Genomic DNA, 14,166 nt, shown 5'->3' with positions numbered 1-14,166 from the left:
TAGCAAACCTCTACTGTAAAGGAAGAAACAAGGGCATGCATAGAAAGCCTCTGCCTTAGAAGAAGAAACAAAGGTGATGTGTTTTGTCATCCTTTTAATGTCCCAAGATTGTAAAAATGTTATCTTTGTTGACTAAAAAGTCAGTAGTTACCTTTTTTTTAAACAAGTCATAATCTTGAACTGCCTTTGGCAGGACAGAATCTTTCAAAACCCTGCTGTGACTTCAAGTTCATTTGTAGTCACTGTGGAAGGGAAGTCACTTTGTGAATCATCATCAACACTATGCCTGCAGGATTGCTTTGGAGCTTCACAACCAAAGTGCACCAGCCAGTCAAGAATCATGTTGGTCACCTGTGACCAGATAGATCAGAGACAGCAAGTTTTTTTTTTCCCACTTCTTGCAGGTGGTGTAGGGATGATGTGCTCACTGAGTGAACAAGGCAAGCAACTGGCAGTCCAAGTATCAAACATCCTGGGGATGGACGTGTGTGGCATTGACCTGCTGATGAAGGACGACGGTTCATTCTACGTCTGCGAGGCCAATGCAAATGTAGGTTTCATTGCCTTTGACAAGGCTTGTAATCTAGATGTAGCTGGTATCATAGCGGACTATGCCGCTTCTCTTTTAACCCCCGGTCGCTTGACGCGGCGCATGTCCTTGCTCTCTGTGGTGTCCACGGCAAGCGAGACTAGCGAGCCAGAGCTGGGCCCTCCAGCTAGTGCCGCTGTCGACAATATGAGTGCTAGCTCCAGCTCTGTCGACAGCGACCCTGAGACCACGGAGAGAGAGTTGCTCACCAAGCTCCCGGGGGCTCTATTCAACATGAACCAGCTATTAGCCAATGAGATCAAACTTCTTGTGGAGTGATGCCACGTGTAAATAGATGACCAACAGAACTCTCTCTTGTAAAAATTTCCTTTAAACCAACTTGCAATGCTGTTTATCAGAGAAGCTCAGAGAAATGAGGAAAGGGGAGTCAATCAAGAGAGCAGGATTAAAAGACACGCGTTCTGTGACTGCTGCCCCTATGTTTTTGCAGAACATAATGTTGTGTTCATTCTTCAGCATCAGTTTTCTAATGAAGATGCTCAATTCACAACCTAAATGGGAGTCTTATTTGGATGCTGCTTTGGTCCCCAGACATATTGCAGTGCACATGTGTTCACAGGAAAGCATTGAAGCATGATTCACAGGAAGATTTTCAGAAAGCTCTGGCAGCTCTCTAGAAACTTCCGAGAATTAATGCAGCAGTTAAGTCTCTTCTACCTCCGTAAGGCTTGATCCTGTAAATTGCTCAGTGCCTTTAGGTCTCAATGAGAGTTGAAGGTGTTAAATGCCAGGTATTTCAATGGTCCTGGACACCTACTGTTCCCTCTCTTGTAGGTGGGAGCCGTAGGTTCAGCATACTTTTAAAGTCATCCCTTTCTGACCTTGCAGGATATGGCCCTTCAAATGATGAGGCAGAGAGAAGTGTCGTTTGACTTAATGTGAGCTTTCTGTACAAGTCTCTAATGTGTGCCGTCTTGGTATTAATTGGCAGCTTTGTGTCCATATTTCTTTATAAAGCTTTTGAAGGAGAATTTCTAGAACTCACATTTTTCTCATTTCAACTCCAGATTTTGGAAGGTATGCAGGGGAATTTCTCATTATATTTGTGGCAGAAGTGTCACGTTTTAACTATTTTTGCATGATTGGAGGAGATAAACAGCACTGTAATGTTTGGTATAAAAAATAATGTTTAATCCAATGTGAAAAAGAATTACACTAGTTTAAAACAAACGTGCATTGACTTGTATTTGTTAGTGTTTTAGTCTTTCTGAGAGAGATCTGCAATGTTAATGTTCTTTTTTTTTTTAATACATGCTAGTCCAACACTCCCTTCTCTATGCCTGCATCTTTAACAGTGGCCAAAGTGAAAACACTGCAGAATATTTGCTAAGAAAACACTGAGTTAAAGCCTGTACAGTTTTTTTTGGGGGGGAGGGTGATATTTTTTGTTCTTTGGGGGGAGAAATGTGGTAAGTGTGGAGGAGTGAAAAGTTGGTTAAAAGCGATTAGAATTCTAGAGGTACTTTAGAATAAAGCTGCAGTTCATACAATACTTGCAAGGTTTACTTTTTCCCCATTGAAAATACTTAAAAGCTGATGTTGTCAGAAATCCAAAGATCATAACTGGGGAGAAATACTAAATTCTTAGTTTTGGGAAACATGCAGCAAATTAAATTTAAAAAAAGAAAAAAGGAAAAAAAAAAAAAAAAAGAGAGCTCAGCCAGAATTTAAAAAAAAATAATAAAAAAATATATAACCTAGGTCCATATACAATTAACAAATTAATCCTGGACCCTTATGTGTATGTGGTGTGAGTGCACACACTTGTGTGTTTGTATATGCACATTTGCTTTGCTTCATTTCCTTTTGGGTTTTGGCTGTTTAGATCCTATACTTTTTCTAGGCTGCCTGATTTTTCTTAGTCCTTCTGGCTGTGCATTTTCTCATTACCCTTGAGCTGTTTTGGAAAACAGATAACCAAAACAGATATAATGAGTCCATTTTTCAGTCCCTATCTTCCCCCTCCTTTTCCTCCTCCTCCTCCCTCTGTTCTCATTCCTTTCCCATCTTCTGGGTTCATAAAGCCCTGGAACTATATATATGTGTGTATGTGTGTGTGTGTATATATATATATATATATATAAGATAGGAATATATATATATATATATATAAAAACATAAGCCTCTTTTTTAAAAACAAAAGGTAAAATGTTTACAACTGAAAAACAATCTTGTGAAAATAGGGTTTGTTTGGAGGGGGGTTGTGTGTGTGCAATGCTGCTGTTTTCTGGATACTTAATGGAGCATGTCCCATGTACCCTCTGAGGCTCTGCACTGCCCACCTCTGTGGCCCCTCCTCACCTCTCTGCTGCTCTGCTGTTTTATCTTCACTTTGGACCTTAGACACAACTCACGGACATTATGCAGAGAGTCTTCAAGAGGCAATAAACAGTATTAACCTGCTTTCATGGAAGTTTGATCATGCTTCTTTGTACAGTTTGTTTTTTTTATTATTATTTTATTTTAAAAGGAATGTAATAAAATGGCTTTTTTTTTGTAGAATTAAATATTATTATTAAAATCAAGTGAAAGGTTGACTATTGGTGTTAAGCAAGAGAAGTGGACCAGCTGGTCCAGCAACAAAAGGAGCTTCAGCAGTCAAGGTATTTTCCGATCTTCTGAGCCTTCAAGTGCACAGGTTATACTTGAAGGATATAAAGGTCTTCAACTTCTGTGAAGAGTTGCAGAAACACAGAACACAAAAGAAACCTAATTTTCTAGTCATTAAGCAGTCTCTTCAGAGGCTCTTATCCCCTGGTGTGTTTATCTAAGGGGAATTTGGGTGTTAGTTCTTTGTTTTTTTTTTTCTCCCTTCCTGTTCCCCCCCACCCCCTTTTTTTTTCTTTTTTTCTTTTCCTTTTTCGTATCAGTGGTAGGTCCCTGCACTTCCTGAGAGGCTGATAGGGTCAACCCATCCCTTTTCAGTTGTCACACACATTGAGCACATGTAGGATAACAGCAGAGAGTAAGCAAATGCTTGTTGGTACAATAGGACCTCTGTATTTCTATCACAGGAGATACCTTTTAGAGTAGAGAGCAGGTAATGAATATTTTTTGAGGCTCCATTCTATTTTGTGGAGAAATGCTGTGATGCACAGGAACTTTACATTTCTTACCACCCTTTCAGAATGTCCAGGTAACACCTTAAAGTAATAACATTTGTGAAGTAAACACGAGATTTTTTGAAAGACAAGCAGTGGATTGAGAGACTTACAGTTTGTTTCCCTTGTGATGAGGTGCTTCCCCAGCAAGTTTGGAGCTAAGTCTTTGCATAGTGGTCAGGGAAGAAGACAGTATTTAAAACATCACGTACGTTTGTTTGTACGTAACTTGTTGATACTGCGTATGGAAACCTTGCTTGAAGACTCATTGGTATGAATAGGCACACTTGTCTGATATATTTACTCAGTATTTATCCATTGCTTTTGAAATAGTGAAATGTATAGAATGGGTGGGGTGTGGAGGGAGTTTCTTGTGTTCACTTAAAGCAAAAAAAAACACACCACCACCCAAATCTAGTCTGTTGTAACAAGGCAGTATTTCCCATTTAAGGTGAACTTTACAGATATCAGCTTTATATGCTGTATTTCCTTCAGTTCCATACACTGAAAAACACATGCTAAACTTTCATGCAGTTGCACTAACACTACCTCTGTACTTGAGTTTGGAAGCTTATGGTGAAAAAGCGGTCAATGTAGTGCTGTATTATAATAGCATTAATACATCAGATGGTGATACAATTATTTTTGTATTTTTTAATGTTTGAAAGAACCAGTTAGAAACTCGTATGCAACAATAAGTTTCTTAAACTACACCTGATAAGTTTTTTTTTTTCTTTTTTTTTGTAACAGTGCAGATTTTCTTCTGTTAAATTTAATATGCTTATAATTGATGTCTTGCTGTGTCAATATATGAATTGTATGTTAAGCTTTGTATTTAATGCTTTAATGTGTTTTATAAAATCCTTTTATGGAATGTTATACCATGTCACCCATAACGCAATAGAAGGTTAATGCTTGATGCCTGTGTGGACTGTTGACCTTTTTGTTCTGCTAATGGTCACCCTTGGAGCATTTTCTTCCACTTCGTGGGCTATCTTCCATGTGTGATACTTACTCAGGACATAACCTGTGGAACATCGGTGTTTGTCAAATGCAAAGGATACTTCTTAAGATGTTACATTGGACTTCAAAATCCAACACATGTGACATTTGCTAAACCTTTTCTCCGCCTTGTTGTGGAAATTTGTCAGTTAAATGTGTAAGGGACCCTAAAGGATTAGAGAGACTTTGTGGAAACAAATCCCATGTACAGTATCTTTCTCATGGCTCACTCTTTTTGAGAAGGTTTATGGGCTTTATGGCTGGTGTGAGACATACGACCCACTCCTGTTCTCTCTATGGAATTGTAGGTGCTCGGACAGGTAACCTCTGTTGCTACTGTCTTTTTTAATTTTTAATTTTTTCACTGTTCTAGGAGTTGTTTTAAACTGAACACTGCAGGATTTATAACCAGGTGTTTGCTGGCTTTTCCTTTTTTTTTTTTCTTTAAGTCTTAATCTTTGAGGGAGACTTTCGGAGCATTCTGATGGTGGATCTTGCTGTTGGAAGTCTCCAAGCCTCTCATGTTTCCACTTTGAGTTGAAAAGTTTTTGTTTTGTTTATTTGTTTAAACTGGTGACAGAAATTTGATGCACGAATTTTGGGTGGGTTTTGTTGTTGCTCTACTCTGTATGACTTATTTGACTTATTCCCTCCCCCCCCCTTTTTTTTTTAACAGAAATGTGTTCTAACAGTTCGCACTTTCTTACTGTTCTTTGCAAAACTTTTCAGGAGCCAAAAAAGTCAAACAATCCAGAGAAAACCTTCCCTTCTCCCCTTTCCGATGGCGAGAGTGAGAACTTATGAAAAGTCCTTGAGAATGTTTCTTCCTAAACTTTTCCCCCCAGTAATGCAAGCGGGTAGAATGGTAAACGCAGCAGTTTGGTGACATCTAAAACCGACCTGTTGTCAGGTAAATTGACTCTTTTCTGCTCTTATGTAACCTTCGTAAATTTGCTAACTTGTTTGCCTTCCTTTCTTCCTGTTTCCCAGTTGGTCCATTTTGGTGAAAATTTCTGAATGATTTATTTATCAGTGATATTTAGATAAATCCTACTTTTCTTTATATCCCCTCTATACATGCTGACCTTTAAGAAATCTGTTATTGTCCTTTGCTTTACTCAGATGAGACAAAAATTAGGGCAGGTTAAAAGTCATCTCATGTTAGATATATGAGAGAGTTTTGTAATACATTAATTCTACCTCGTTATCGCTTTTAGGTAGTTTGCTTTTAAGTGTAGTATTTCAGCTTAGGTTCTTGAAAGACATAATGCTTTCCAGTTGCAAAGTGAGCATAACATTTAACTGCATCAGTTGGGAGCTGAGAGGTACATAAAAACGAGTACTAAGGAAATTAAATTAAATTTACTAAAATTCAGTAGAGCTGGATCCTGTGAAGAGGACAGATGGGAGAATGTGTGTTCCAGAGGAAAATAAAAACAAAACAACAAGTTGTGGGTCTGATTATTTGTTAGCAAAGGATGGGGGATGCAGTTTATGTTGCCCTCACTAATAGATCTAAATACCTGTAAATGTTATCCTTCTCTGTAAACTCTCTCCTTCAGTCTCAAACCACTTCAAAGTTGATGAGAACTTCAGGTTTTATTTTGTGCGAAGAGGAGAATCTGTATTTTATATACAGTGGTAAATATCAGACAATCGGAATACTATTTGAAGTAGAAGAATGCTAACCTTCAGACGGGCTTCCAAGTTTTCCTGATGCCGTATTTTATTTCTCATGACATCTGTAAAGAATTAGCATTTGTTTCAATCTTTTCTTCTGTGCACTTTAAATAACTCCTCTGTATTATCATTAAATACTGTACTTTTCTCAGTTTATGTTTTCCTGGGACACAGCAAATTTGTCAGTGCTACCATAAATTGCAGCTTCAGATTACAGTGGGAGGGAATCATTTTGGAGCCAAATTTTTCTCTCAGCTATGCTGAGATAAACCTGGAGTCTCTATCTGATATCCAATTCCACTAGTATAATTGAGTGTATAATTTGTTTCTTTAATTTTACTTTTAAGATAATTTTACAGACATGTTATACTTATGTTTCTAATGCTTTTTCCTTTCAGACACACCCGCTTCTTGCGTCTCAGCACTGGGCAGGCCTATTCCTTTATTTGTGTAAAATTTTTGTACATCAGCTGCTATAGAACATGGGTGTAACACTTCTCAGGCATGTGGTTGGGTGTCTTTCTGGGGGAGAGCTCAGTGGGTTCATAGTAATGTCTAAAAAAGAGTTTATTTTCCACAAATTTGTTGAACAAATTCACGTTGTCTCATGGTTTAATATCTCCAATCTTACTTCTGAAGTAATACTTGAAGATTTTCTTGAAAGAAGGACAGTACTAGTTCTGTGTAGTGTCTGCAAATGATCTTTTGGGGGGAGAGTTAATCAAAATTTACTGCATTCTGCAGAAGTTAATCTTTAATATTACTTGAAAGATGTTTTTACAGATTATGCTCCTGCCTGCTTATGGAATAGCTTTCAAAGCCTTATTGGTTGTTCCTTGTTCATGTTGATTGCTCCCAGTGCTTTGCCTGGTGTATAGGGAAACATTGTAGAACTTGAATAAAACCATGACATCTTAGACAAAGGATGGTGATTATGTAAGTGCTGAACAAGAACTTCTTCTATATGCCCTTCTGCTGCAACAGAATATTAAAACTGGTAGGTGGCAGCAGCAGCAGCAGAAGAAACTCATGTGACTGTGACCTGAGAAACCTACAGCACTGGGAGAGATGGATTGCAAAATGTTAACTGGAGAAATGGGGACGGAAGAGAGAGGCAGAGTCCCTGAACTGTCCTTTTGAATGGTGAGTTGAATTTACAGAATTCTAACCATCACAAGACTAGCTGTATTGCAGTAGACACATGGTTCTATCCGATTTACTGTTTGGTTACCTGATGTCCTAATTCTGGCCTTTCAGTCAACGTTCCATTTTCCTCTCTGCTTCTGTAAGGTACAGTATATGCCCTAAAAATTTAAACTTTGCTAAAATTGCCACATCTTAAGAATATGGAAAACTAGGGCTGGAAGGAATTAATCTAGTCCATTCATCTATCTGTCCCACAAGAAGACCAGTCCAAGTGATGCTGTCGATGACATGTTAGTTTTAACATATTAAAAAAAAAAAAGTAATAAATGAGGAACATTCTGCAGTTTTTATCTACAGATTTTTATTTTTATGAAGGGAGGAAATGACCACTGCCAGACAATGGTCAGTGTTACAGACTAAAAACTTGTCTAATTTTTGCTACTTCATTTTGGCCCATCTGCTACCTGATACTACCTTTTGGGTGATTCTTTTATGTACTTCTTTTATGTACTTTTATGTACTATCTCTTCTTGAAATGTTTTTTAGTTCATCACAATTGTACTTGGTGGTAAATGATATTGCATGTGTGTAAACATATATCTAACATTTCTCATCAGATGTTTTTTCCTCTGCATCTAAAGCCTGGCCCCCCCTTTGAGTGTGAAGATCTTTTACTGTTGCCCACATTCATTGTTTTTGTCCAAGGGGCATAGTTTATAGCTGCACATAGTAAGCAGCCAGTTTCATGTTCTAATGACACCTTAGGAAATTGGGATTCTTATGTAGTACATAGTGGTCATTTGAGATTTAGGGACAACAGCAGGGCTCCACCTTAAACAAATAAATTGGTTTGACACTAAGTCTAAATTGTATCCTTGAACCATTCTAATTTTTATCAGTAGGGGCACAATGGTGCACATTTATTCAGATGGAACTAGATGTATTTTTTCAAAATTCTGGTATAAGGTTTCCTATGTGCAAAAAGACTCTTTGAGGCTTTCCCTTCCATTTCTGAATCCTGGCCTCTTTTTGTTGAATTTAATGATTTTAGTAAATCCAAACTGGTAAGTAAAGAAGATAAATTGCTTTTCAGGTGGGTGTACCAGTCATTAGCCCATCACAACATAAATAATATCTTATTAATTGAGATGTTTAAATGTCTTTACATTTCACATGTAAGAAATAATGTCTCTACATAATAATAAAATATCTAAATATAATGTTAGGTAACAGGTTGATTACAGGTACAAAAATAAAAGTGCAAAATGCCGTCAGACACACAAATGTTGTCAGTTCGAAATTTGGAGATATTAAGAGCTCTAAACCAGAAAAAGCTAAAAAGCAGATATATTTTCCTCTTCTGTGAATCTCATATAAATATTAGTTATTGTGTAACAATACTTATAGAGCACCACTTAGAGTAAATGATAAATACCTTAGAAACACCATGATAGTAAAGGACGGTATGCTTTATCGAGATTTCATATATCTCAAGATAGAAAAAATACTCAAAAGACCAAATGTTAAATTGTGTATGGAAGTGGGAGACAGTGGGAAATGTAAAATCTAGTGTTTCTGATGTAATGACTAACAGTGAGTAACTACCTCTTCAGTTATCTTGACTTCTGTGCTTCACACGTTTTTGATTGCATGTCCCTATCCCATATTTTTTGTGTGTGTGTGTATCCCATAAAACATTTTGATCATGCACCCCAATATATGTATATTAATTTATTTATACAGTATGCACATGTACTACTATACTATTATGTACGTTATTACACATACACAGAAATAAAAGAAAGGATGAGGTAAAGATGAAACAAATACTATTCTAAAAAGTATTTCATTTTATTTATTAATGGTACCAAAAATAGTTTCTTTTTGCACCCTAATGGACTGTTTTGCACACGCCACTTTGGAGACCACTGATCTAGACATCATAAAGAATTATTGTTGCACAAGTATTAGTATGTTTCATCACAACAAGACCTCCATTTTAACTATATCTCCTACCAGAGATTAAAATGCTGACATCCAGAAAGATGACTTCTGTTTCAGAAAAGAAAAGAAAATGGGAGAGAAGAGACAGGTTATGGAGGTACTGAAGAACAGTCTAGCACGTGGGGAAGTTTGAATCTGGATCAGTTCAATGTGGAACAGTTATCAAGCATTAGTTGATAAATCACAAATTCTCTTTCTTGTAGTTATCTGGGATGGTCATGCTAAAATTGGAAAGAATACTTAAACATGGGAACTAAGCTGGATCTGAGTTTTTGATATTCAGGCTACCAAAGAGTTTCCAGTGCATATCAGGTACCACCTAGGACTACAGACAACTGATGTGCTTTACTTAGCAGCTTCTCGGTTCTCATAGAGCTTATAGAGGTAATATGTGGACCACAGGCTTTAAATCCCAGAACTGAGTTACTGCAGAGTGAAAGGGAGATCAAATGCACAACATGAAAAATATTTTGGACAGAGATTTGAAAAGAGTTATTGAGTATAACAATGAGCAAAGTCTATGCAGCTGATGAAGCCCCATAGAGAAAGTTTTTACATCCAGTCAGACAGCAGAGATGTGAAAGGGAGAAAGTATCTTCTGGTAGTAGAGGCAAAGGAGTCTAAGCATATATCAGTCTGTCATCAGAGATGGAGAGAAGGCAGTAAAACAGCTTTTGCTGATCTTGAGCATTCCCAGCTTTTTGTTGTAGGGAGGAATGTCACCAGACTTTCTGTACATAATATACGATAGGCATGCTAGCCTTTGGGGACTGGATACCAAGGAAGAGAGCTGAATGCTGATTATAGAGCTGTTGATATGGAAACTAGCTGTAGTACTTGCCTACTAGAATGGATGGTCATGTGGATTAAAAATGCTACTGTGCTGAGACTAGATGACAGTAATTTTTGGAAGGAAGAGTTGGTCATCTGTCTCCAAACCTCTGAGCTTTTTCTTCTCAGCAGTTTTTGGAAGCCATTTTAGGTAAAGCTTAGAGGCATAGAAATGTATATAAGCCTTTTTAGCAGGAGCCACCATTTTAGGTGATTCAGTCAGCTGTTAAGGAAAGATTTTTTGGGTGTAAGACAAGCACGGATTTAGAGTATTCTCGTAGATCCTCCACATTTTTACATGTGACTGTTGATACAAAGTGTTTTTTTTTTTTTTCGACTAGATATGACATAGTAAAGCAACCGATACTGTTCTCTGCAACCCTGATCTGGTATGGATACGAAGAATGGAAAAATAATACTTTCCATTCTTATTCATAGACTTCCGTGGGTTGGGAAGGGTAGGTATATATGTGAAGGGAAGAAAGGACAAGTTCCTCACTCAGGAGGAGAAGCAGGTTATGAGTTAGGCTGATAGAAAAGTTGACATTTACAGTGAATTTAAGGAAGACCATTTTGAGGTTGTTTCTGCATTTTCATGTTTTGTTGCATTTAGAAACAGTGCAAGTGTTAATACAATGTACAGAGTCTGGATAGTAGTGGATCAGCATATTAAGTTCTGCCTAGTTTGTGGGTGAGAAAGGCCTCATAAAATATTTATGTGAATTTCTGTTTCTACTAAGTCTACTTTTTTTACTTGGAGGCAATTGGTAGATGCAGTTACATATAACACTGTCTCAGCAACAGATTTTGGTTTTGGTTTGGAAGGAAATGTGTTTAAGGAGTTATATATGTAATTTGGTTGTTCATTCCTGTAGGAAGCAGAATTGATAAGCAGTCAAAATACCTACCTACAAGATAGTGATATCCAAAGCCCAGTCTCAGTTGGGCACTCATCGATGTTGCTAAGGAGAAGGCTTTTTGGTGTATCTATTAATAAGAGGAGGTAAAGAAACATGTGAGAAAGGACTTTGAAAGTGTTGCATACATTGAATTACATCTTTTGTTGCATTCAGAACTCTCTGATGTACTTCTGTACATGTATGTACCTTATTTAAGAGTATTTGCTGCTAAAATGTCTCTGGTTCTTGAGGCTGAGGTCAGCTGAACAGGGGAAATAGGTTTGGAGAGCTCTCTAACTGAGAAATGTCAGCTGTGCTAATCTGGACCGTGACTAAGTGAGTACAGAGTTCGAGCCTAACATTAATTTTGCAGGTCTTCATATTGTTAAAGTAGTAGCAAAATTCTTTATATTGAATATTTGGTACCAGAAGGTGTAGTTGTGTTTTCCCACCATACTATATTACATTAATTTGTGGCTTAACCTAAGACATACACAAAATAAGGAGTGAATTTTTGTTTTAGACAAATTGCAATATAATTTCAAATATACTTCAACATAGGAATGGAATAGGAATGAAGTTTTATTACAGGTCACTGGAATTTTTTGGAGTAAAATATTTTAATCAGAAAACACTATTACATTGATATTTTTGGGGGAACATGTGCTATTTCCAGAATTTTATGGGATGATCTCTCATGTACAAAATGGCACTTGTTAAAGTGGGAGGAAAAAACAGTAACCCAGTTGTTGCTACCTCTTTGGCCTGTCACACATTTTTGCTATGCATATTTCCTGTTTATGCTAGAAGCAATGGCACTACTAAGCTTCCTTGATACTTAGTATATCAGTGTCATAAAGAACTTACATCTTAGGGAGGAAGGATCTGGACAGGTGAATACAATACACAGTATTACATGGACAAACCAGGAAGGTGTCCTGAAGCACAGAAAGAAGATTGAGCAGAAGCTGTATACACAGGTATTCATTCAATTCAGTTTTATCAATGTAGTGGAAGGACAGGAGTCAAGATGACTGCTTCAGTTATACAATGGTGAGGAATGGGAATGTTGTATTGACTGTTGGTACAGCTGTAAATATATCACAAATATTTCATCTCTGGTGTTTACAGGAAGTGTGGTTTACCCAAGGAGGTGTGTATAGTTTGTCTTCCTCACTACTACTACTATGCAAAGTACTGTCTGCTAATATTATTCCCTGGATTCTGTCTGTCTATCAGCATTGTGTATTAAGCACAAAAATTGTATAGTATTTTATGAGTTTCAGGAGGACACTTTAGAAGCTGGTGTTTATATTTTCCCATCCATCTTACAAGCACAAGGGCAAAAGAAACAACAGAAATATTAGTTACTTGCCCCACCTATCCTTACAGCAGTGTGTGGGAGGAGTAGCACAAATGTGTTGTGATGTAGGAATTCATGTGCATGCCTAAATGGAAATGTTTGTTTACCAAATGGCAAATATGAAAGTCTTATCTCATGAGATACTAGGCAGAAATAAGTTGCAGTTTGACTTTGCTGAACTTAATATACAATTTTTCCTCCACATGAAATATTTCCACAGGAATGTAATGCTTGTGAAAAGCTGATGGATCAGCAGTTGCAGAGACTGAACTCCTCTACCTGCAGGAAAGGTAACAGGAACTAGATTTCACCTTTAGAACGCCGTACCTCACTCCTTGAACTGGAAGGGCCTTTTCCTAGGTCAGAAGAGGAGTTTGATAACCCATGGCTCCACCCTTGGTGCACCTGTAATGCAGATATCAAGGAAATGAGATAGAGGCCAGTTAGAGAAATCGTTTTTATGATGTCTGATTGAATTTTTGATGAACAGTTTCTTGGGAAAAGCCTAACTCTTTGAATGATTTTTTTCTCTAGGTTTTTCTGCATCAGCAGGATGCGTGCTTTCCTTCTTATCAGGACACTTATCTCTTGGTAATGCCCCCTTCACAGTAAAGGGAAGAAGGGACAGACCAAAAGTAAAGTGGAATGGGGAAATGTCCAGACATGGGTTTAGCAGTCATAATGAACACTGTCTTACAGAGAACTGAATAAAAGAGTTAATACTTCTAATTCATGAGAGTGTGTGGTTTTTCTTTATGTCTTCTTTACCAACTACCCTTTCTTCAAGTGCTGGTTAACTTCAGAAATCTGTTGATATTGCAGCTTTGACACAGACATTAATGACAGAGACAGGGGGATCAAGTGCACCCTCAGCAACTTTGCAGGTGACACCAAGCTGAGTGGTACAGTCAGTACGACAGGAGGAAGGGATGCCATCCAAAGGGGCCTGGACAAGCTTGAGAAGTGGGCCCATGTGAACCTAATGAGGTTCAAGTGCAAGGTGCTGCACCTGGGTCTGGGCAATCCCAGACGTGAGCACAGACTGGGGGAAGAACTCATTGAGAGCAGCCCTGCAGAGAAGCACTTTGGTGTTCTGGTGGACAAAAAGCTCGACATGAGCCAGTGTGCACTTGCAGCCCAGAAGGCCAACTGTGTCCTGGGCTGCATCAACAGAGGAGAGGCCAGCAGGTTGAGGGAGGTGTTGTCCCCCTCTGTTCTGTCCTTGTGAGGCCCCACCTGCAGTACTGCATCCAGCTCTGGGGTCCCCAGCACAAGAAGGATGTGGATCTGTTAGAGCAGGTCCACAGGAGTACCCTGAAGATCAGAGGGCTGGAGCACCTCTCCTGTGAAGAAAGGCTGAGGAAGCTGGAGCTGTTCAGCCTGAAGAAGAGAAGGCTCTGGGGTGACCGCATTGCAGCTTTTCAGTACCTAAAGGGTGCTTATGAAAAAGATGGAGAGCAACCTTTTTCTTGGGCAGATAATGGTAGGACAAGGGGGAAAGGTTTTAAACTGAAAGAGGGGAGATTTAGA

General features: G+C 38.2%; 1 protein-coding gene and 1 long non-coding RNA gene across 2 annotated transcripts in view; both read left to right on the top strand.

Moving 5' to 3' along the window:
- The window catches only part of RIMKLB (ribosomal modification protein rimK like family member B), a 49,669-nt gene extending 47,141 nt beyond the window's left edge, over window positions 1-2,528 (top strand). Inside the window, exon 7 of the mRNA XM_032190300.1 lies at window positions 405-2,528. Within this exon, the coding sequence (XP_032046191.1) occupies window positions 405-868 (464 nt within the window). The 3' untranslated portion in view covers window positions 869-2,528. The remainder of the gene's footprint in view (window positions 1-404) is intronic.
- A 910-nt stretch (window positions 2,529-3,438) lies between these two features.
- Window positions 3,439-13,365, top strand: LOC116492564. Its single transcript, XR_004253602.1, has 2 exons — window positions 3,439-5,033; window positions 5,443-13,365. It is a non-coding gene; the product is annotated as an uncharacterized LOC116492564 (long non-coding RNA).
- Window positions 13,366-14,166: the final 801 nt, after the last annotated feature.

Source organism: Aythya fuligula, chromosome 1 (assembly GCF_009819795.1).
Source record: "Aythya fuligula isolate bAytFul2 chromosome 1, bAytFul2.pri, whole genome shotgun sequence".
In the NCBI taxonomy this organism is placed as follows: domain Eukaryota; kingdom Metazoa; phylum Chordata; class Aves; order Anseriformes; family Anatidae; genus Aythya; species Aythya fuligula.
The sequence above is the reverse complement of the archived record's forward strand: the minus strand, read 5'-3'. Positions and strand labels throughout refer to the sequence as shown.